The sequence below is a fragment of the Amphibalanus amphitrite genome, unplaced genomic scaffold, assembly GCF_019059575.1.
Source record: "Amphibalanus amphitrite isolate SeventyFive unplaced genomic scaffold, NRLGWU_Aamphi_draft 000657F_arrow, whole genome shotgun sequence".
Classification (NCBI taxonomy): domain Eukaryota; kingdom Metazoa; phylum Arthropoda; class Thecostraca; order Balanomorpha; family Balanidae; genus Amphibalanus; species Amphibalanus amphitrite.
Window position 1 is genome coordinate 293,475 of NW_024882151.1, and position 21,821 is coordinate 315,295.

At 48.4% G+C, this 21,821-nt stretch overlaps 1 protein-coding gene across 6 annotated transcripts in view; it reads left to right on the plus strand.

The window, feature by feature from the left end:
• LOC122364117 (NAD kinase-like) overlaps window positions 1–21,821 on the plus strand; it is a 33,876-nt gene that overhangs the window by 7,651 nt on the left and 4,404 nt on the right. For 2 of the 6 annotated variants that reach the window (XM_043334213.1, XM_043334212.1), the window contains exons 2-6: window positions 9,630–9,713; window positions 16,156–16,285; window positions 16,565–16,762; window positions 16,935–17,037; window positions 17,254–17,445. In XM_043334213.1, coding sequence (XP_043190148.1) covers window positions 9,630–9,713; window positions 16,156–16,285; window positions 16,565–16,762; window positions 16,935–17,037; window positions 17,254–17,445 — 707 coding nt within the window. Of the gene's footprint in view, window positions 1–4,300; window positions 4,812–7,638; window positions 8,822–9,629; window positions 9,714–16,155; window positions 16,286–16,564; window positions 16,763–16,934; window positions 17,038–17,253; window positions 17,446–21,821 lie in introns of those variants that run through there. The other 4 variants (XM_043334210.1, XM_043334211.1, XM_043334215.1 and 1 more) reach the window with 4 other exon arrangements.

A 21,821-nucleotide genomic window follows, 5' to 3' on the forward strand; every position in this document is an offset into this window, starting at 1 on the left:
CTTTCTGCACATGTTTGAAAATTTCATACCGGAGTCTTTCAAGGTCAGGTCATCAGGTCACGTCAAGTGACCTTACCTCATTAAAAGTTCCAATCCCCGCTACAGCTACACTGACTGAGCGATCGCTTTGAAATTTTCAGCAATTGATAAGCGTAACAGCATCCATAAAATTTAAGTATCAAAATTATGATATATGTGACCTAAGGCCAGGCCAATTTTGCGATCTCTCCGTAGGTAGGTATAAGTCAATGGGAGAAAATTGAAATGCGCCTTTTTTGGATGAACGTCGTTCTAAACACCCTAAAACATCATTTTATAGGTAAACATGACACATTTAATCGGAAAATTGTACCCGTGGCCCCTTTTTGTGCCCCTGAGGTCATCCAGGCCATGAAAGGTTCCCAGCAGTTTTTTTTACAATAACTTTTGAAAGAGGCATGCTAGAGCGCTGAAAACACCTCAGATGTCTTCAGTTCGGCGATACAGATTGACTGCTATGCGAAATGACCTCTTCCGATCAGGTCATGACCTTGACCTGAGGTCAAATTTTCATCAAGGTCAAATCATATTCGACGTCTCGACGAAAGGAACACGATGCTGGCAAAAGTATATAGTAGCTCTCTTGGTTATTACAGAGAAACATTTTCGTAAAAACGGCTATTTTAGAGTGTTTGCCATCTTGAGGCTAAACCGTTGATCTGAGGTCAAATCTGAGTACGTGTTAACGAAAGAAAGTTGAAAGAGCTATCGAATGCGCTTTTCCGTAGCACTGTAGCTCTGTTGGTTCTGACTTCTGAGTTATACGCCGGGTCTTCGAAAAATATTGAAATAGGCAAAATTTAACCCTTGATGACCTCTAGCGATCTGACTTTTGACCTGACCTAAAAAATGACCCGAAGTGTTTTATTTTTTCAATAAGTATTTTGGACGCTCTTTCAAATGCCGCCTACCGCGTGTCGCTTTGTGGCCCAGGAGACGAGTTACTGGGGGTGTGAAAACGCCCCCCCCCCCTCCTCCAAATACGACAGAGAAAATTCAGACCACCAGCACGGCGCAGGTTAAAAGCAAAGAACCCGGGGTTTGTTATAATTTTCCGATCTATGACATTTTTGACAAGAAGACTTGTGTGTGAGGACTGCCGATTATTTAAAGCAGTAAATGCCAATTCAAAATAGGTACAATCACACTTATTCAAAAGTTCAAAGCAAGTGTAGAATGGCATCATTACCGAGCAATGTATTCTCCCCAGTCCTCAGAGCAGTCCAGTGAGAAGCGAGACGCATTCTCCCCAGAGCAGTCCAGTGAGGAGCGAGACGCATTCTCCCCAGCAGAGCAGTCCAGTGAGAACTTGAGAAGCGAGACGCTTTCTCCCCAGAGCCCAGAGCAGTTCAGTGAGGAGCGAGACGCATTCTCCTCAGAGCAGTCCGGTAAGGGGCGAGACGCATTCTCCCCAGAGCAGTCCAGTGAGGGGCGAGACGCATTCTCCACAGAGCAGTCCAGTGAGGAGCGAGACGCATTCTCCACAGAGCAGTCCGGTGAGGAGCGGAACGCATTCTATTTCTCCCCAGATCAGTCCAGTGAGGAGCGACGGACGGGCAACGTTAGTTGATAAAATGCGAAGGTGGCGCTCTCGTCGCACCTAGGTGTCGCCCTCCACGCTACGCTTCAGGAAGTTCACCGAGGTCTATGGCATGGGTCTGAGCTGTCTACACCTTGCATGCATCTCAGAGTTCAGCATAAAGCCGTCCATTGTACGTTTTTTCTGCATCACAAACATGCTGCCATTTAAGCCAGGGCTGGGGATCGCTTCAAAGGTCTGTGGGGGTCCAGCTTGCAGGGTCTCTCATTTCAGGGGCCTTTTCTCTGGATCATTCACCTTGAAAGGGCTTCAAACAGATATCAGAGCCCACCAGCACCACTTAAGGTCCTCTGACCGGCCGTTATCAACTGTTTGTCAATCAGCTCATAGAGCTCTGGGCCGGTCCCGTGAAGCACCATGCAAGCCCGAATGGATCCAGCATTGGTCTGCGAGCGTTCAGGAGTCGGGTCGGTCTCCGGAGTTCCTACATTGGCCTTAGAGGGTTCATGCTAGTCTCAGCCTGAGGAAGTCGGGGTATGACGCTGATTAACAGGGCTCCATTTAGACAGAGGTTTGCAGAAAGGAAAGCAACTTAATCTCGAGGCAACCCTATATATGTATCTCCTCGGATAATTAATAACCGTTTTCACGACGGGCTATCCGGCGCATGCACCTAATTTGACCAAATCTGCACATAATCTCTTTTACAGCAAATATCTTTGTTTTATGAATTTATTTCGGTGTTTTAATCGATGATGCTCTCTGATAATTTGACAAAGCAGCCATATAAGCAATTAGTACAACCCTAGCTGATAGCTACTAAGAGCCACACTGAACCTAATTTGACCAAATTTGCACCTAATCTGCACCAGATGTGCACCAAATGTGTACCAGATGGCCGTCGTGAAAACGGCTTTTATGTATAAACATTATCTCGCTAGCAATGCAGAAATAGGTATATGCTAGAAATCAAGACAACAAAACCAGACAACAGAAAACGGCTATTTCGACCGAACATGACCGGCTACAAAATGCTGTTTAGATGACCTGACATCGTAAGAAGCTTCCAGCAAAGCTCCAACAATGACCCGATTCGATGTGCTCTCACTCATCGCGCAATATTGGCCATACGCGCAATGTCGTTTATCTGTGTGAAACACGTCATCACTTCTTCGTAATTTTTATCATAAAAACGTTACCCGAACACTTTCAAAGGCGCTACTCAGTATCGACTATCGACATCATTACCTGCCACGGCTGTACCGGCGTCTACTCCCTGATCGATCGCCCCTGACCTTCACCGGCGGGAGGCCGCACAGAGTCTGGGAGGGGAGGGGCAGTCGCCGGGTCATGGCAGGTCAACTGCAACCCCTGTCCCTCCACGACCCTGTGCCTGTCTGCGGCAGGGAGGTCAAGGCCAATATCCCCCGGGCACCCAGAAGCCCCTCCCCAGTCGCACACATGCTGAGTCATCCCCTAAATCGATCATTCGGGCCGATCAACGGCATAGTTCTCACTTCTCAGCGAGTGTTTATTAACATAAATCGACTTCCAGGGTCTCCTCGAACGAGAGCGCGAGGTATAGACGTGGGAAAAACATTAATAGACACGTGATCTATAGACGCATTGTTTTTTTGTACATATTTCTAAATTAACAGTAAAAATAGGAAGGAGCACTGAAGCCCGAAGGCTTTTCAATATGATACAAAACTATAACGTATATGATGACTGCATCATATTGAACATAACAAAGCATAAATGAAACATCATATAACTAATGTTTGATGGAGATACCATACCGGGTAAGACGCACCCCGGGTAAACTAAAGTAGTTGAGCATTTGAAACATAGACTAAGGAACACATCCTGACCTGAATAATTCATCAGGGAACATCTGAATCATTCCGAAAGCTGAGAGAACAACAGACTTAGTACAACAACCACAGAAAACGAACAATGTGGCCACGTCGGAAGAGTTTCATTTTTATCCGGAAACGCTTTGCATAAACCTGTTTCGACTTTTTGTGGGATGGCTTTTCAGAATCACTATGGGCTATGCTAAGCTATGTTTTCACTTTTCTGCTAATCCTGGATTTTCTAAATCCTTATGAATCTGCTAGTCATCTCCAAAAATGGTATGCCGTCGGAAACGTATCTTACTTGACAAGCAACCACGAGAGTCCAGTTGCGTGAATTATCTTATCTGAAACAAGTTGTCAAAGTATGTCCGTGCTATAACAGTAACATAGATCTGGGTCTCGCCAGTAAAGTTACTTAACTTCTTGTAGTATTTGCTTCAATGATATTCGGTACCAGACACACAAATATCAGTAGGTATGCGAGGTTAATCACCGTGATAAGAATGCGTGTATAAAGGTCGATACAGGTTACAATGCAAAATAAATTGATTGAACATTTGCAATGATCATCTCAGTTGTATTTTTTTTTTTTTTTGCTATCGGGTTCACATAAACCGGTTTAACGTAACGTTTGCTCCGCGGCCAAAACTGCCGGAGTAATTGCCCCCTGCTCGGAAATGGCACTAGGCTAGGCTGGCACTAGGTCTGCTAAACGCAACATGACGCACGTTTCAGAAATTGCCAGATTGACGGCTTCGTCATTGAGACTGCTAAACAAAGCGACTGTTGCCTGTTGTGCCCTGCAGTGCCAGCTGTGTGTCTGTTTGACCTGTTGACCTGATCACCTGTATCCAATGAGCAGAAATAGCAGCTGTTTGGCGGCTGTTTCGAGCAGGGGGCTCGGTGGGGGGCTGTCAACAAACGCTGGCACAGCTCCAGAGTTGCGCTGCGGCTCGCCAAATAGCCAGTGGTGTCTGAGACCTCACCAGAGACGCACAGAGACAAGCTCAGGTCTCGTTGTGGTACTGTGACACAGATTCAGAGGATTTCTGGCCGCCGAAGTCCCGTTTAAAAACGATTTCGTGAAAACCAAGCTTTGGACGATTGACTCAAGAGTTGGCAGTGGCAGATGTGCTCAATTTAGTCCATTTAAAGTCCTCTGCCAGGAAAACGAACGAAGACTCATCGAGTGTGGTGTGGGAGAAGCTTCAGAAAATGATCGGCTGTACTCCAAAGACGTGCCCTGGCGCGGAGAAGGTGGAAGGGTCAGCGACTCCACAAGTGGACGGTGTGGATGGACAAGATGAAGTGGACAATGATGTGTGTGGAGAGCTAAACCCCAACTTTCGGCCGGACGGGAGACCTCGCTTCAGGTCAGTACATTTCGATCAGTACAGTACCGATCAGCCACCCACGACAGATTAGATTTATTAATCAAACAAGTCGTAAGAAGGTGCTCAACAGTGTGGTTTATTTCAAGGCCGCGTATCCAATTTTAGTTCCCCAACTCCCCCACCCGGTAGTGCCGCCGCTCAGCGGGCCGTGCCTGTTGCTACGATGGCACACGTGACTGTCCTCATCCTCAGTCGCCCCATACCTTGTCACGATCCGGCGACACCGGCCCGCCGGCCGTAAAAGCCTCTCTACAGCTAACCGGCTTAATGGCAGACTGCAGTTAGTTACTGCAGCGCGAAGGTCAGACTCGATCCGTCGGCGGCCGCGGCGCAAGGCCCGGCTGCCTGTCGGGGCACCATTACCGGGCTCAGCCCTGGCGCGGCCGTCTCCCCATAGAATCCCACCCGCCCTGACGTCAGCCCAGGTCAGAGGTCACTGTCGGCCACGTCAGAGGTCACGCTGGGAGCGGCGGTCGCCGGCTCGTCGGTGACCTGCGCATTGTCGGCCGGGCCAGCGCCGACCATTCGGTCCCGCCGACCCTGACCGGGGCTGGCCGGACGGTACCGACGGAGGGGCGTTTAACGTTCGCGGCTGGCGTCATCGGTACTGCACTGACCATGAGCTCGACAGGGGAGGCGCCGGACGCTTAGATTCATTATGGCTAGGGGTGAAGTTAATAAACATTCCTGGCGTATGATAAATCAGGAAGACGTATTCACTTTCGTGCACTTCGCCAATCGATATAGGTATGTTATGGCGTGTCCCACCTCCGTTGTATCTGATGTAAATTCTTGAACCTTGAAGCAGATAATGATATAATCGAATGAAAAACTCAGATTTCTAAACGTCACAAAACAACTTAAGAGATTATTTGGATTAATAATACCGAACTTTTGATAATAAAGCCGCTGAAAAATATTAAGGGATATTTGCAAGAGGACGGCTAAACTCTTCTTGATTTGGGTCGCTTGCTTCGGGTGTTGTTTTTGCACTTATTCATGTTGTTGCCGATTTGATAGCGAGAGATAAGCATAACGGTGAAGTTAAAGCAAGCCACCGGATAATACATGTTAAACACAAAACGTCTTTACATTTGTTCAGACACCATGAGTAAAAGCGTCTAATACTCTGTATTAGTCAGACAACAGACAAGCTACATAACAGCGGATTATTGTAATACCGCAATGCTCGCATCGCAGTAAATTTTATGACACCTTACCATTTACGAGTATGTATAGTTTTTATGCATTGAAAAGGCATTGTGGCGTCAACAGGTTAGATCAACTTCAAAGTAAGATTACTTTGGGTAAGCCTATGAATAACACACGGTGCTATTTCTAGTTTACTATCACATGCTGATAGTTTTAGACATACTAGTTATATACGACCTTACTTTGTTTGCATGAAACTACACGATTTAACACAATGGGAAATAATAAAAGCATTGTAATTTCACACCTTTCTATACGTTTCGTGATTGTGATTTGTGAACTCCACAGGACCGCGACAAACACCTCCTCCAACCTTGAAACGAGCGGGACTGGGCGAAAGTGGGTTCATTCATGTGTAACGATGACTGAATGTGATTTCTATCATCTGCAGACGAGTCGAGCAGCATGTGCAGCCTGCAAGGTGAAGGTGTCGCATTAAAGGATTTTTACGGTTATAAATATAAGCAAATTGTAACCATGAATATTAGTAAACATTTCATCATATTACAATATTTTGTAATGATGCTGTGCAACCAAATAGAGTGCCCAAAGCTGAAATGCTTCTTGCAATGACTACTTTACAAAACATAAGATCGCTTAGATAGCCACCCCAAGCTCTGAAATGGTCCATAAAAACTGTCAGGCTGCCGGAAAGTGTAATCTGAAACCGGCTGGTGCAGGAGCTCCCAGACTCAGCTAGCCAAATGTAGATTTAAAGATTTCATACAGCGTTCGATATTTTCAGCTTTGGAACGCGGAAAGACGCAAGACAGAAACCTGAGTCACTAATTTTTGTTATTAGCTGTCATACATCATGAGTCATGATTAATTTATGGTGCTTGGGATCAGTTAAGGTTACAGTAATTTTGCAAAACATACGGTGGGGTCATTGATTATTTGATGAGAGAGGTGAAATGAGAGGTGAAAGCGAAAGATTAGTGACAATAGTTAGGTACCTGCTGCAAGCCCCGTTAACATACCACCAGTTGGTTGACATGGCCCTGATAATGTATCTGAACGATCAATATTTAAGGTTATTTTCAATTAAATCCTGAATACCAGATGAATGTGTAGGAATGAGGGCTAAATTTCCCCTCTGCGCGTTTACAAAACTAACGTCATGTTTTTCAGCGTACCGTTTATTCTGACCATGGAGTGCGTACAATATTGTAGTGACTTAACCAGCCAAGTTTTTTTTTGTGATGATCCAAGGTGGCAGCCAGCTTGGACCCGTGCACCAACTGCGCCACAGCACATAATATATTCGCAGCCTTGATCAGAAAGCCCAGCAAGGCACCGGCCAGAGCGCGATAACAACAAAAGACAGGCAGATACGTGAAGAATCATTGACCTTTTCCTCGAAAATGTAAAAACAAGCTCCCAATAAAACTACATAGCTGGTGTCAAAACAACGTTTTACACATTAATTATGTCCCAGCTGAATAACAACATATACAACTAATGCCAAAAGTTATATTGAATGCGGTTATATTGAATGCGGTTATATTGAATGCGGTTATATTGAACCGCATTCATGACTTTTAGCATTGTTTTTACATTTTCGAGGAAAAGGTCAATGATTCTTCACGTATCTATTCTCGCTATGTTCCTCGCTCAAGCACTTCACACCATTAAAAGACAGGCAGGTTTTATTACGAACTCAATCATCTCCGTACCTCCTTTGTCTTGTCATGGTGTAGTCTCTCCTCAAGGCCTGCTCGCTGCGGTAGCTGTTTGTTCTAGACGTCTCACAGCTCTCCTTCCCGTGAACCGGTGACCCCTCTGGGGCGGGTAACATCGCTCACACACCGCCTTACATCATGAAGGTGTGCCACTCCATTAGTCGGGTCCGCAAGGGGTCGCTTCCGTGGCCCCTCACCGCTGAGCGCGGCGGGATATCCCCAGGGTCGCCCTCCGCACGGCGGCGGCGTCGCCATCTCAGCCCGACCGGAAGGAAGCACCAGCGCCGCTCGCCGCGCCGCCGACCTCTGACCTGACCTTGCACGGCTACGGGCACGACCAATGGCGTCGTGGCCGGCCGTCACGCTGCGCCGTGCCGAGTCTGCCCGGCGCGGCGGAGGAGTCTGATCAGAGACGACCCAGGTAACGGGCGGGCGGCAGCAGACAGTGGTGCCCCCTCTCAGACGGAGCTGAACCCCCGCACCGCTGCCGTCGGCACAGTCTGGGGAGAAGAGAGGACGCCCGACCTTCCGAACCCCCCGCTGCAGTCGTGAAGTGCAGCTCGCGACAGGCGGAGGTCCCTCAGTGCGGACGGAAAGGGAAGGTGTGAAGTGAGACGGACAGGGCTGAGTGATACCAATCCTGCTACCCAAGAAGTAAACAATTATAATTAAGGAATCTGGAAGGAAAGTGTCTCGTTTATTGTGCTGAGGTTACTTTCCATCAAGCCAGGATTCTTCCACCACGATGCCGATGCCTCTGAGTCCAGCGTGCCGGGCTCGTAGGCCTCTGAACGGTGCCAACGGTCACCCGGATACTCACATGAACCGCTCCATGAGTTACAGCGGACACTCATTGAGTGCCGCCGCCAAGGAAGGCGAAAACGGCACAGGAACAAACGGAACTCATCTGGGGCACGAGGAGCGACCTATGCACCGGTCGGCAAGTCAGAATGGAAGTGCAATGAATCTGCTGAAAAGTCGAAACGGAACGTCGACAAATGGACATTCAAACGGCGACATGGTTCATGATAGCGAGAGTAAATTCAGACCAAAGACACCTCTAGCAGCAGTGTTTGCCGAGCACTTGTCACTCAGGTAGGTGCCAGCGCATGTAGGAAACAACAGGGCTGTGTCACTGCGGTACATGCTTGCAAAAATAATCAATTGGCGTGGCTGAGGCTGCCTGCCTGAATTTGCATTATATGTGACCACAAGCATTTTTGTTCCACTGCACTGAAATTTTCCATGCTAATTGCTAGCCATCCATTTAACCGTAGATTTAGGCTGATCCCATCGATAACTTTCTGAGCAAAAAATCGATGACGCGTATGTTTGTGGTCTGCATTGTAGCTAAACAAGTGTATTTTTTGAAAGATTGCACGGCTGCATTCATGATTGATATAGTAGGTATTTAATTGAAAAAATCAAATACATGCTAAAAGTTTCATCTATTGCAATGTCAATTGCTAAAAAAAAATAGCCAAGCTTCCGTTCCGACAGCATTGTCATCATTCGACAGGCTAATGACAAAGTTGTCAAAACATCCACCATTTGACGTCTCTGATATAATAAAAAGCATTTTTTTTTGCCTGCTATTAATCACTCCGTGCAAATATCATCAGCCTTATACCTATTTGTAACGTTTCATAATCCTAATCGGCTGCGCAGTGCGCACATGTCTCCTTGAAGGAAGGAAAACAAGATCATGATCTGTGTTCATGATCATGAGATGATGAGCTTGTTGGGACGCCCTGACAGAATAATAGCCAATAAAGCAGCGAAAGCAATGACGGCAAGCTTCCCATGGAGCCTGTATGCTTAAAATACCTCGGTATTGTATCGTTACATGGTCGTCGCCAGTATGCCTTAGCTAACACCCTGTTCGGCTCCCGTTCTTTTCCAGACGGACGCGCTCGCTGAACGCCCCCAGCCCGATCCAGCAGTTCGGACCATGCGGACGCATCATGAAGAACTCGGCCATGGTCATGTGAGTACATGAGGTGCCGGTTCACCCCTGACCCCTCGGCACTGCCGCTGCAACCACCGGGTTCCCAACGGGACGGGACGGGATTGCAGGCCACGTTCACCCTGGGAAGATGACTTATGATGGTGCGATATGGCATGTGGGGCTGAACGTAAATCTCTGCAGATATTTGGTGGTGATTTTGGTGCAAGCTATGATCAAACGTTTTAGCACTAAGTCGATTAAAAAGAAAAGCCGTGCGTACCCCACCAAAGTGGATAGATCCCACCATCTTTAGAAGTGTTTATACTGAACAGAAACTCTAATTATAAGATTTGATAATTGTTCTTGAACACGCAATGCCATCCCTGTAAAATCCTGATACGTATAGATAAAATACGTTCCGTGCATCTTGAGGACCTCAGATACTCTGAACTATTGCATCATATCGTGCCAACTAGAACACATGTGCAAGACATTACCTGTATATGGAGCTTGTGTCGCCTGCACCCGGCCGTCGCTACCAGGCACAGCTCCTATGCCCAGGCAAAGAATGGGCAAGGGCAATCGATGCCTGTGTCACCATATCCAGACACCCGTTGTGGCGATGGGTGGCGAAACGCTACGGGGTGTTATGTATGGTGGCAGTGGCGGATCCAGGGGGGGGGGGGGGCAAAATGGGCATTTGCCCCCCCCCCCAAACGGCATAATTTTAACATTACGCCATACACATTTAACAGTGCGTACCCCCCCCCCCCCCCACACATTTAACATTATGGACGATGCATGGAAAGAATCGATAAATTGTTATGGTTTGCCTCCCCCCCCACCAAAACTCTGAGCTGGATCCGCCTCTGTATATGGTGGTGCGACAGCCCACTCGATACATGTGGTAATTTTAATGTTGCTCAAAAATCAAAATGTCATAGGTTGCCAATTGCCATCGATCGAAAAAAAAATCCTTTTTTTCTTCTTCTTAAATTTTGCACTATATGTTTGAACGTTTGCCATTCGTCTTGCCAAACGTAAATTGATAGCACGTCTTGCATCCACACCATTTTGTCATCAATGACAGGAATTTTACTCGTAGCATGCCTCTACGATATTTATCACTGGAACTGCATTGGGTCAACGACCTCCCCGCATTGTTCCTCCCCCACTTACTGTTGTTTGTTGACATTACGTTTAGGTCTGTAGCGGCCCATTCATACCTTCCATGACAATGTACTACAGGGTCTGCTTTGGACGATGAGGCTACCGCACACTTTTAATTATGCATGGCTGGACTTTCAATGAAACTTTACATGTTTGTAGCGTTTTCCATGTAACGCAATGATTTTCTTTTTTAACGTCGTCAATACAAACAGAACTAATCCATTATCATTCCGTTAGGCGAATCAATAATAGCTGCGTCCCTTCGATAGGTGTGCGCACTGCACATGCACCTATAGCGTCCCGTCCGAATAATGCCTAAAATGTCCTTCAAGCTTCAGCTTAAGACAGTCTGATTCTGTAACCTAATTTGTTGGTAACAGGAGTTTATAAGAGTTCGAAGTTCATCGTGTTTACTATGTATTCCTTGTTCACTAGATTCTCACAAACTCGTCATGTTTCGGCGAACACATTTCTTATGGCAACCTCGCCATTCACCGTGGATGGTAACACGCGCTGGCCGGACCACCCCCGTTCCCAGAAGCGCCAATATCGAGCGGTCTCGGTGCGACCGTACCGCTGCACCACCTTGCCGCGTGCGGGGACCTTTGTGCATTCATTGACCATTAATATCTCCGAAATGGAGCTTTCGTGAGCGTGGGAAACGAAAACCAGAGCGACTTTTTGCAAAGTGAGGGCATCCGTGGATTTTGATACGAAAGCAAATCTCAAAATTTTCAAAGAGCAAACATAATGGTTAAAATCGTCCAAAATTATGTCTCAAAATGTATTATAGCTTATTACTTTAGCAATGTGACAAAGAAGAAACCTGCAATTTTATTGCGGATTTAATGCTAATGGATTTAAATAATACAATGATAGAAGATATGTAGACATAGTCTTCTTCCATCTGTCCCTCACCTCTTGTGAACACCACTCGTGGCCCCTCTATCCGGTCTCGTAAACCCGCTATCCCACCCGGCACTCCGAGCCTGAATCGTTCCTCCTCGATTCCAATCACCGTGTGCACGGCGCCCCCCCCCCCCCCCAGCACAGCCGGTAAATCTCGGTCAAATGGGTCAGGGTCAGAATGGCACGGGATCACCCGCAAACGAGCCGACGAGGTGGCGGCTGTCGGGTAGATTGATGCTCCACTCTACTCGACGGAAGGTCGGTTCTCAGCGTCAGTCACGATCGGTGCAGGAAGGTAGAGAATAGGTGCATCACCTGTGCAGAGCACCGTCAAAATGAAGAGTTATGGTTGTATAACCAAGTGGGTGCTGAATGTTTGATGGAGGATTATGTCAGTCTTGGGAGGTTCGAGGCATTACAGATTCTGGCTCTGATGGAGTGGAATAAATTGAACAAGGCAGGCGCCAGGCGGTATAATTCTGCCTATTGCATTGGATCATTGCACTTCACTTCCACTTCGAATCTAGATGTTCTTGTATAATTCTGAAAAGTATTTCTTACAAATGTCGAGCTCAATGCCAAATTTACTCAAATTAAATAACCCAATGGAAAATAATTCAAATTTACAAATGACAACCCGTATGAGACATTTTCCAGAATTGCCCCCATCGAACGAAGGGGCACACTTCGGCCTTCGCCCATTCCGATCGACCTACACAAATTATTGACCGCAGCCGGTCACAGTGGCACACACGATATATGTCCGTCGTGGGACGTGGACCCGGCATTTGTGCTGGCGAGGGTCACCACGGGTCGATGGTGGGTCGGGGGGGGGGGGAGTCGGTACTGAATCACATGCGCGCGACGATATAAGGGAGGTGGTGGCCAGTAGTGGTCAGTGGTGGCAGGTCAGTGTGGGGTGAAGAGGCGGCTGGTCAGGTCAAGGTGCCCCGAGGGGGTCAGCTGAGGAACATTCACACAGACCGGCCGGAAACGAGGGGTGGAAAGAAGACAGGACGAAGAGCCACTCGCCTGTGATTGGAAGAAACACAGACAGAGAACTGAACGTCGGTCAAACGGCGTCGGAAGTCAAACCTAAACAAGCGATTAACTCCACCGTGACTTCCTCTGGCACTGGTCATCAAGAAGCAATGCTGGTGCTCTCTGATCAGACTTCGGAGCTGCTGGACGGCGGCCCCACACCACGCATCCCCGGCTCGACGAACGGCCTGACGTGCCCCGTCTCGCCCCGAGAGCTGACCGCATCCTGCCGACGGCAGGCACTGCCGTGGAATGTCAGCTTCCGCAGGTAACACAGCAGTGCACGGCGGAAAGGGGTTAAAGCGCATCCGGTCGTCAGATCATCTGAGTTTTAAATAGGTTGACGAAGAGGGATTGAGCTGTTTCGCTTATTAGCATCTTTGTATTTTGAAGTGAATTGAAAGAGAGAACGCTATTGTTTTAAGGCTTCGCACTCATCCAGTAATCTGTAAACTGTGTCGAAATGCCTAAGTTTGTAGCAACGGGTCCACAAGGTCACGTGATACTGTACGAAAAGCTTGAAACGTATTGCTACTGACTTGACAACAAAGCCTTACAATAAATATGTTTCAACTACTATAGTATTAGGCATTGCATTGATGTTCTGATATTGGAACAATAATGCATGAGAAGCAGAGTGGCACAATAATGAGCGATGCATCCATATTATGCTCAATGCATGGGCATAATGATCTGGATGGATAAAACTGTCGTTAAAAAAGCGCCATATCGTGGATGGCAATAAGCCATCTGGCCTTTTCTGATGTTTGCTTATTTCATAGCGACCGGGAAAGACAAAAAATTATCTTCATAAATCATGATGGCAAACACCATACGCTGAATACGGCACCCAAGGCTGAGTGCAGTAATCAATTGCGTCACGACCTGACTCGGTTTCGGCTTCAGCGTTTGCCCCGCGGCTCACATCATCAAAACACTGTCAAGGACAGGATATTGAGCTACCGAGTGGTGAAAACATGACAAAGTGAAACAGCAACACGACCTACCGCATAATAACCGCAATAATTTTCCCTAGAGATGCGGGTGTCAAACATTCGCAAAAATATGGTGCAAAAAGGTTGGATAACAACTGTTTTTTACAATCTATTCTGCACTGCTCGAGTCGGGGTGATGTATAACCTGGATGTATTAGTGCCCTGATCTATAAAACAAACCTCACGACAGTTCGAGATTCTCCGTGGGATCGTCCAAATTTAATTGAGACATTTAGAAGCGTTTTGAGTGTTTCGATCTCTACAGCAGGATCAGAGAGTGTTCCGATCTTTCCAGCAGGGCCTGAAAGATCCCCGATCTTTCCAGCAGAGTTTGAGAGCTCCTCAGCTTCCGGGGATCAGTTCTGGTCCGATCCCAGAGATCTTCGTCTTCCTCCGATCGGAGCTCAACGATCCATCATCGGTGGTGGTCCCACCCCGAATGCGAGCACGAACGGGCTGACGACCCTCACCGGTCACCACCAGAAGCCTCCATCAGCGCCAACCGAACGCCTAGTCTCCTCTGGTCCGAAGGATGACGCGGACGAGGAGGCGCCATCCACAGGATGTGAATCGTTTTGCTCCTGTGTCCGCCTGCCACGCCTGCTGTCAGTATTCAGCAGGGGGAGGCGGAGAAATGTCAGCGTCCATCCCTCTCCTCAACCCGTCAACACTAGGCCGGCTGAGGGAGTCTCGAACGGGTTCGTCTCCCATGAGCTGACGGAGCCACCGCGGCCGGCATTGCTGAGCATCCCCGCTGGCAGACGGGAAGGGGACAGCGGCTCAGAGAGGGACAGCGGCTCAGTGGCAAGGGACAGCGGCTCAGGAGAGAGGGACAGCGGCGGCTCAGTGGCAAGGGACAACGACGGCTCAGTGGCGAAGGACAGCGGCTCAGTGGCGAAGGACAGCGGCTCAGTGGAAAGGGACAGCGGAGACTCAGCGGAGACCCGCAGCTACCGAGCGGTACCGGGACCCGCGGCAGAGGGGCGCCTCCAGCTCCCCTGGCTGCCTCCGGAGGAACAGCTGAGTACCGACATCCAGCCGTCTGTGGTGACCTGCACTGCACCGCACCGCACAGCAACGCGGCGATCGGTTGTAAATTCGGTGGATGGATGAATGGATGACTTTGGAAGTAAAAAATTTGATGATTTTTGTTTAGATGTGTTACTTCACCGGCATTATACGTTTACACTTACTTTCAGCCTTCTCGGATGATCATCTCAGTCGCTTAGGAAAAAAAAAACGGAAAATTTAAGCGACGAACGAATGCAAAACAAGATAACCAATTTGTATCATTAATGATTAAGCGGAGCAAGGATATCCCCTGTTGAGCACCTTCCATCACAGTATGAAACTATCAAACAACATCCATGAATCCTTCTCGCCATTGTATATTTAAACGCATTCCTTACTTGATTTTTTTTCTTTTTTACTTGAAACATCACATATTCACAATGTGTCGCATGTACTGAATAATTTGGAATTTCGTTGCACCACAGGTGTTTGCTTATAAACTGTGCTGTTGTACTGTCTGCAACACAGTGGTTAGGAAAGTTGATGCGAGCACCTTGTGATTTTCATCGCAAAACGTGCGTGCGTGAACTCAAAACAGAACCATTATTCATTGCACAGTTCCGTAAGTTTCATCACTGTGAGGAACGGTGAATGAATGCAAGGAAAATTGATGTATAAAATCTTATATGCATGATTATTGGCGAATGTAACGCTGAAAGCTATTTTCGTCTCCCCGTAGCACGTGTGTAACCATTTAAGATTCTCCGAAGACTAAATAAGGACCGTCTCCCATCTCCGGGTGGGCAAGATACGATTATTGACTGTCTTGTGCGTGATCTAATAGTAGTCGCCCGTCAATCTAAATAAGCCCAGTATCGATATCTGGCCCTCCCACTCACTCGCCTTCTCGTAGTCCGGTATCGCCGATATACCGGGAGCGTATAGGAATTCGACTACCGACGTCAAATTAGACATTGATGACCACTCGGTACCGGATTCTCAAGAATTGGGATAATCATTACCGGCCTTTTGGGGCATTGGAGAGTAAAAGCAGGATCATTATGTAACAGTCGTGGGATTGCACGACAAAATCACGATTACTGTATTAACTATCAAATAAAGCAAAAGCAAGATAAGCTTCACGATAAAATCTACCTTGGCAGAGGTAACAATCCTGCTTACAGCAAGCAGTTACACATCACCTTGCTGCACGCCGAGGTACAATTGCGGTAGCTCGTCTTATTTAGCTGCGATACTGCGGTATAGCCTTTTTAACACATTTTTAGGTTCGACCGAATTGAAACTTCCTCCCAAAATGTATCCTGACGACTTTCCCTTGTTTTTGTTTCCCACAGGACGATCCAGGACCCTGCCAGCCAGCGTCTGACCTGGTACAAGGCGCCCATGGCCGTGCTGGTCATCAAGAAGGTCCGCGATCCCACCGTCCTGCCGCCCTTCATGCAGCTAGTCAACTGGCTGGCAGACGTGAGTGGTGGTGTGTGAAGCAGAATCGTATACCGTTTTAGATGGAGTCGGCTGTGTCAAACGATCGCGAATTAGAACCATGTCAAATTGACGTCAGAATGATAGCGGTGATTACAAACTGGTTTTGGATTAGTAAGATAAGGTTTAAGTGCTGCTTGCGTAATGAAGGTTGAAAAATGACAAATAACGAAACTTAGCCTTCATGGGTCGACCGGTTTCTTGCAAAAGTGAATCCAACTCTTGGTCAGCTGTGTAATGACTGGTCTTTTTTACACACAGGAGAAGAAAATGATTGTGTTTGTGGAGAACTCGACGGTAGATGACCCGCTGCTCAAGAACAACCCCCAGTGGGCGGCGACCAGCCACCAGAAGGTTCAGACGTTCAGGGACGGACAGGATGACCTTACGGACAAGATCGACTTCATCATCTGTCTGGGAGGAGACGGCACGCTGCTCTATGCCAGCTCACTGTTCCAGGTATACCTAATGGGCCGATAAATGCGCTGTCGACATTGTGTCAATTTAATTGTCAGCAATGTTGGATATCAACTCACAATATGAATTGCCAGCTTTTCATAGAAACTTACGCTCCGCTAGGCAGTTTCTTGCTCAATTAATTACCATTTCAACATGCCACGTTATCTTTCAGCAATCTGTACCACCTGTGATGGCTTTTCATCTCGGATCTCTGGGATTCCTCACTCCGTTCAAGTTTGACAACTTCCAGGAGCAAGTCGACTCCGTTCTTGAAGGTAGGTGCCCAACGCAAGAAACACTTAAGTGGCCTTTTCAAAGTCAGGGATTCATATTATTATGCGCATTTTATACTGGGGACGCGATGAAATAAGTTGTTGTCAGTTTCCCATGATTCTATTTTTACAAAGAAAAAGAATGACAAAGTTAAGAGTGTCATAAATATACATCATACAGAATCAGGTACTGACCAACCTGACCTCTGACCTCCTCAGGTCACGCGGCGCTGACTCTCCGCTCCCGACTGCGCTGTATCATTCTGCGGAAGGACTCGGACACACGCTCGGAGCCTCCCATCAACCTACTGGTGCTAAACGAGGTTGTGGTGGACCGCGGTCCGTCGCCCTACCTCAGCAACATCGACCTCTACCTGGACGGAAAGAAAATCACCTCCGTGCAGGGAGACGGTGAGAATATACCTAATACGAGACAAAATAAAAATAAATACTAAGGCGAAATCCCACGGCTTCAATGTACCTATTATGCCGGTAGTTGGGTATTCTTATTTTGTGGTTTTGCAGTGATGATCATATGCATGACGAAGAAACACGGCAATGTTAAGTTCTTGAGTTTGCATAATGCCGGATTTAGCTACCTGCCGGATATGAAAGACTATGTCTATCCACGTGACGCAGCGGCTGAAGCAAAGCAGACGGCTGAAAACTAGTGGAATACTTGTTGCTATGCACAGGCGATTATAAACTGCAGCTGGCAACTAGCAACAAAGAGTCACGTCAGATCCAAGCCTATACAACTCCGTCAGAGTACGGGAAACGTGTCTGTTTCGTCATTGCCAGCTGCTCTCGGCATGCTAAATTATCGGCCCGGAATATTACAGAAAACTTGGGCGCGGCGCCGCCTTCACGCTTCATCAATTGAATGGAATTCATGTAATCGAGACGTTGAAAACTTGAACGTGCAGTCACCCGCGTCCCAAATACATCACATGTGGGTATCCAATAGCCCGGACCAAATTGTAAGAAAGATGAGGATTCCTCATAGCTTACCTGAAAGTGTCCGAAGCGATGCGCGATGATTGCTTCCGCTGCACATCTAGGCTCATGGCGTCAAAGGCATATGAGCGGACCAGTCCGCCCTTGAAACTGTGGACAGCAAATCATGGTGCATTTGTCTTATGATTCACTTTTCATTTTTAAATTAGGTTTAGCTCATGTGATGAACTATTTGATTACCTACTTTTCATGACAACCCTAGACAGTCTAGACAATCATCTCACAAAAGAAACCGCATCAGCTAAAGCCCAAGATTATGCCTTTATTCAAATTACCCAACGTCTGAGCACAAAGTGAAAACATGACAAAGACGAAGGGACAAACCCAAGAACAAATGAAAACACTCACCGGTATGCTGGCCCAGACATATCTCAACCAGATCCAACAGTCTGAGATTACATTCATCAGATTCGCGACCGTCCGTTGGCCACCTTGTCATACGGCCGGCTCTCATAATCCACTTGTTTGTTTTTCAATCCAGGGCATATTTTAACATACTGACTGCGTCCCATTTTGGGACGCAGCCCCCTCCCTTTGGGACGTAGCACTCGCGAAATTTGGACCACTGCGTCCCACACTGAAATGTCACGATTTCAGCGGAAAAGTGCAAGCAATAATAATTAGCATGCCTCGGTCTTTTACTATGCAAGAGATGTTGCCTTTCTGATTGCTTTGTGCCCTGATTTACTATGCACCTAAGCACATACATGCGCTCTCCAGTCCTTGTGCCCTGCCCTATCCTAGGGTCGTATACCTTGTTATGTCCCATGCCCTACTATACCCCTAGGATATGTGACCTGCCCAGTGCCCTGTCCAAAGGTCTCGTACCTTGCCCTGCCCTTCCTTCAGGCCTTGCGCCCTGCTCTGCATTCAGGCCCTGTGACCCTCTCTGCCCTGCCCAGTGCCCTCAAACCCGATACCTTGTTGTCTTCCCGTCTTAACCCTATTCCTGGCGGGCTCCGCCGGGACAAGAAACTGGCGGGGGGGCCGATTCGCCCCCCCCCCCTGAGATCTCGAGAACGAAGCAAGATAGCGACAAGCGGTAAACGGCATCGGATACGCATGGACAAGGTCTACAATTTTTACTAAGGTCATTTTCAGGTCAGGTCAAAGATGACGTCACAGGGGTCGAAAAAGTCAAAATGGCGGCGCTAGATATGGAGAGAGTTTTTCTCGAATAACTTTCGAATTAGTCAAGATAGGAACAAACTAAGGGCATCATCGTGATCCTCTCGTCAATCCGCATCGAATGATATATATGTTGACCTCGAAAGGTCAAGGTCAAAGGTTGACCTCAGGTCACGTGACCTTGAGGTCATCATGTATATCATTCGATGCGTCTTGACGAGCTGAACACAATGAGACCATCCACGCGTCTGTATCTTGTTCCTGTACGGAGTTATTGGCCAAAAACCTTTGGTGACCTTTGATGACGTCACATTACCTCACAGCTGCCCAACAGCAAAACAGACCTCAAGGTAGTGAAGGTTGATCGTATATGAAGTCATGTATGGTATATGGGGCCATTCCGACCCGTTTTAGTGGTAAAAACAGGGAGTTGATTTTTCCCCCATTGACTTATAATGAGGAGGTCGCGAAACTGACCTAACCTTAGGTCACCGATATCAAAATTCCGAGATATACAAATTGCACATACTGGTACCCTAACTAAAGCCTGAAGAGAAGAAATTGATCGGTCAAAAACTCTAGCTCTGGCGTGATTGCAAACTTTTCTGAGGTAGGGTCACCAAACCGCCTCTGGTGACCTGACCTGAGGTCAGATCAACTCAAAATTTTCAGACATGTTGCGTAGAAGCCTTTTAGGAAAATTCAGAAAATTTGAGCTTCCTAGCTCAACGCGTTTGGGAGAAATAACCAAAAAACCTCAGGGGGGGCTCCTGAGGCCCCCCCCCCCCGCCAGGAATAGGGTTAAGGACCCCTTCGGTGCTGCTGCCGGTTCGGGGCTGGGTCCGGATTTCGGGAAAATTGTGCATATCTAGTCCTGTTCCTTGCCCTGCCCTCAGATCCAATAATACTGATATTGATAAAAAAATCAAATGTAAGACTTTAGCTAAAGCTGGAGAAGATTATCCATCCCTGGACCTGGGCGGAACCCAGGGAGGCGAGGCGAGTTATCACAAGCAACATAAGTGTCACCTTTAATCCCCTCCGCTCCCCTCCCCTGTGGCACCATCCACCGCCCACCACCCATTCATGATTCACATTCGCGTAGTCGCCGTGCTGGACCTGTCGGAGCCGAGGCGGACGTGCGAGCCTGGATGTTAGGCTGACCCGGGCGGAATCGGCGCCCGCCCTTCCGGGGATTCCCGGCCATTGAAACCAAAGTCCAAACCAAGGCCGTATAAGAGAGGTAACTAGAATCATCCCGCGATTTCCAATGGACCGGTCGCTAAGCATTAGCGTGACGTCACTGGTGGAGACCGGGCGGCGCCCAGCTCCAAGCTGTACGTCGGGTACATTTGGCACCGTAAAGTTGCTATTACTGAACGACGAACGTAACGACAACTAATGACTCTTAATAACTTTTTTACTCACCTATTGCTGATTTCCTTGCCGGTACATTGCCGACCCGAGCCCCAGGGTTGACAATCATGGGATATGGGTTGGATGGGCGACCTCGCGACGGGAGGAGGAACGATTGCAATTGTTGTGTTCCGCACCGCCGATTGCATTCTCTATCTGCACCAGGGGGAGGGGAAGCAGGAGGCACGTGCCCCATCGGATCAGGGGGCCTCTCGGGCCAGAGGGACCTTGCGACGCCAATTGGCGGCTGAGGGTCCACGCTGGCATCTTTCGACTCAGAAGGGCCCCACAGGGCTCGGAAGAACACCTTATGTGCTCCGAAGAGCCACACTTCTCTCCATAAGAGCCCCACACCGGCTTTTTAGTGTCCCTTGTCGGCCTTTGAGTGCCCCTTGCCGGCTTCTCAGGGCCTATTGGCGACCTCTGAGGGCTACTTGCCGGCCTCTGAGGGCCCTTACCGGCCTATCAGGGACCAGCAGCTCTAAGGGTTCCACACACGCCTGCGATGACCCCCTAAACCAGTGGTTGAAGGCCCCCACAACGGCGCCTGCGAGGGCCCTCACCGGCGGCTGTGAATGCCCCACACCGGTGCCTAGCTGAGGGCCCAACACTGCCACCTCTGAGTGCAACCGGCACCCCTAAATGAGGTCCCGAAACCAGTGCTTCTTAACACCATAAATCGGCGGCTCTGGGGGCTCAACGCCGGAGCCGCATCGGACGGCCACTCACCGGTGACTTTTGAGGGCCCCACACCGACGACTCTGAGGGCCCCACTGGCGTCTGAGTGTACCTTGCTGGTCTCTAAGGACTCCACAGGGCTCCCGAAGGCACCGCAGACCTCTTGAGAGCCCCTTGTCGGTCTCTGAGAACCCCTGTCGGCCTGTAAAGGGTTCGAGCCAGCAGCTCTAAGGGTCCCACACCGGACTGTGACATCCCCACACTGCAGTGTCTCTGAGGGCCCACAACGGCAACTGTGAGGACCCTCACCGGCGCCTCTGAGGGCCCACAGCGGCACCTCTGGGGGCCCGCACCAATGCCTCTGAGAGCATCACACCGGTATCTGTGAGGGCCCACACCAGTGCCTCCAAAGGCTTCATAACCGGCGGTCCTGAGGGCCCTACACGGGTGATTTTGAGGGGCGTACCGAAGGCAGCACACAATTCCTTAGTCTCGCTGAGCTTCTATCCCAATCCCATACCGGCTTCTATCCCAATTCCGGCTCAACT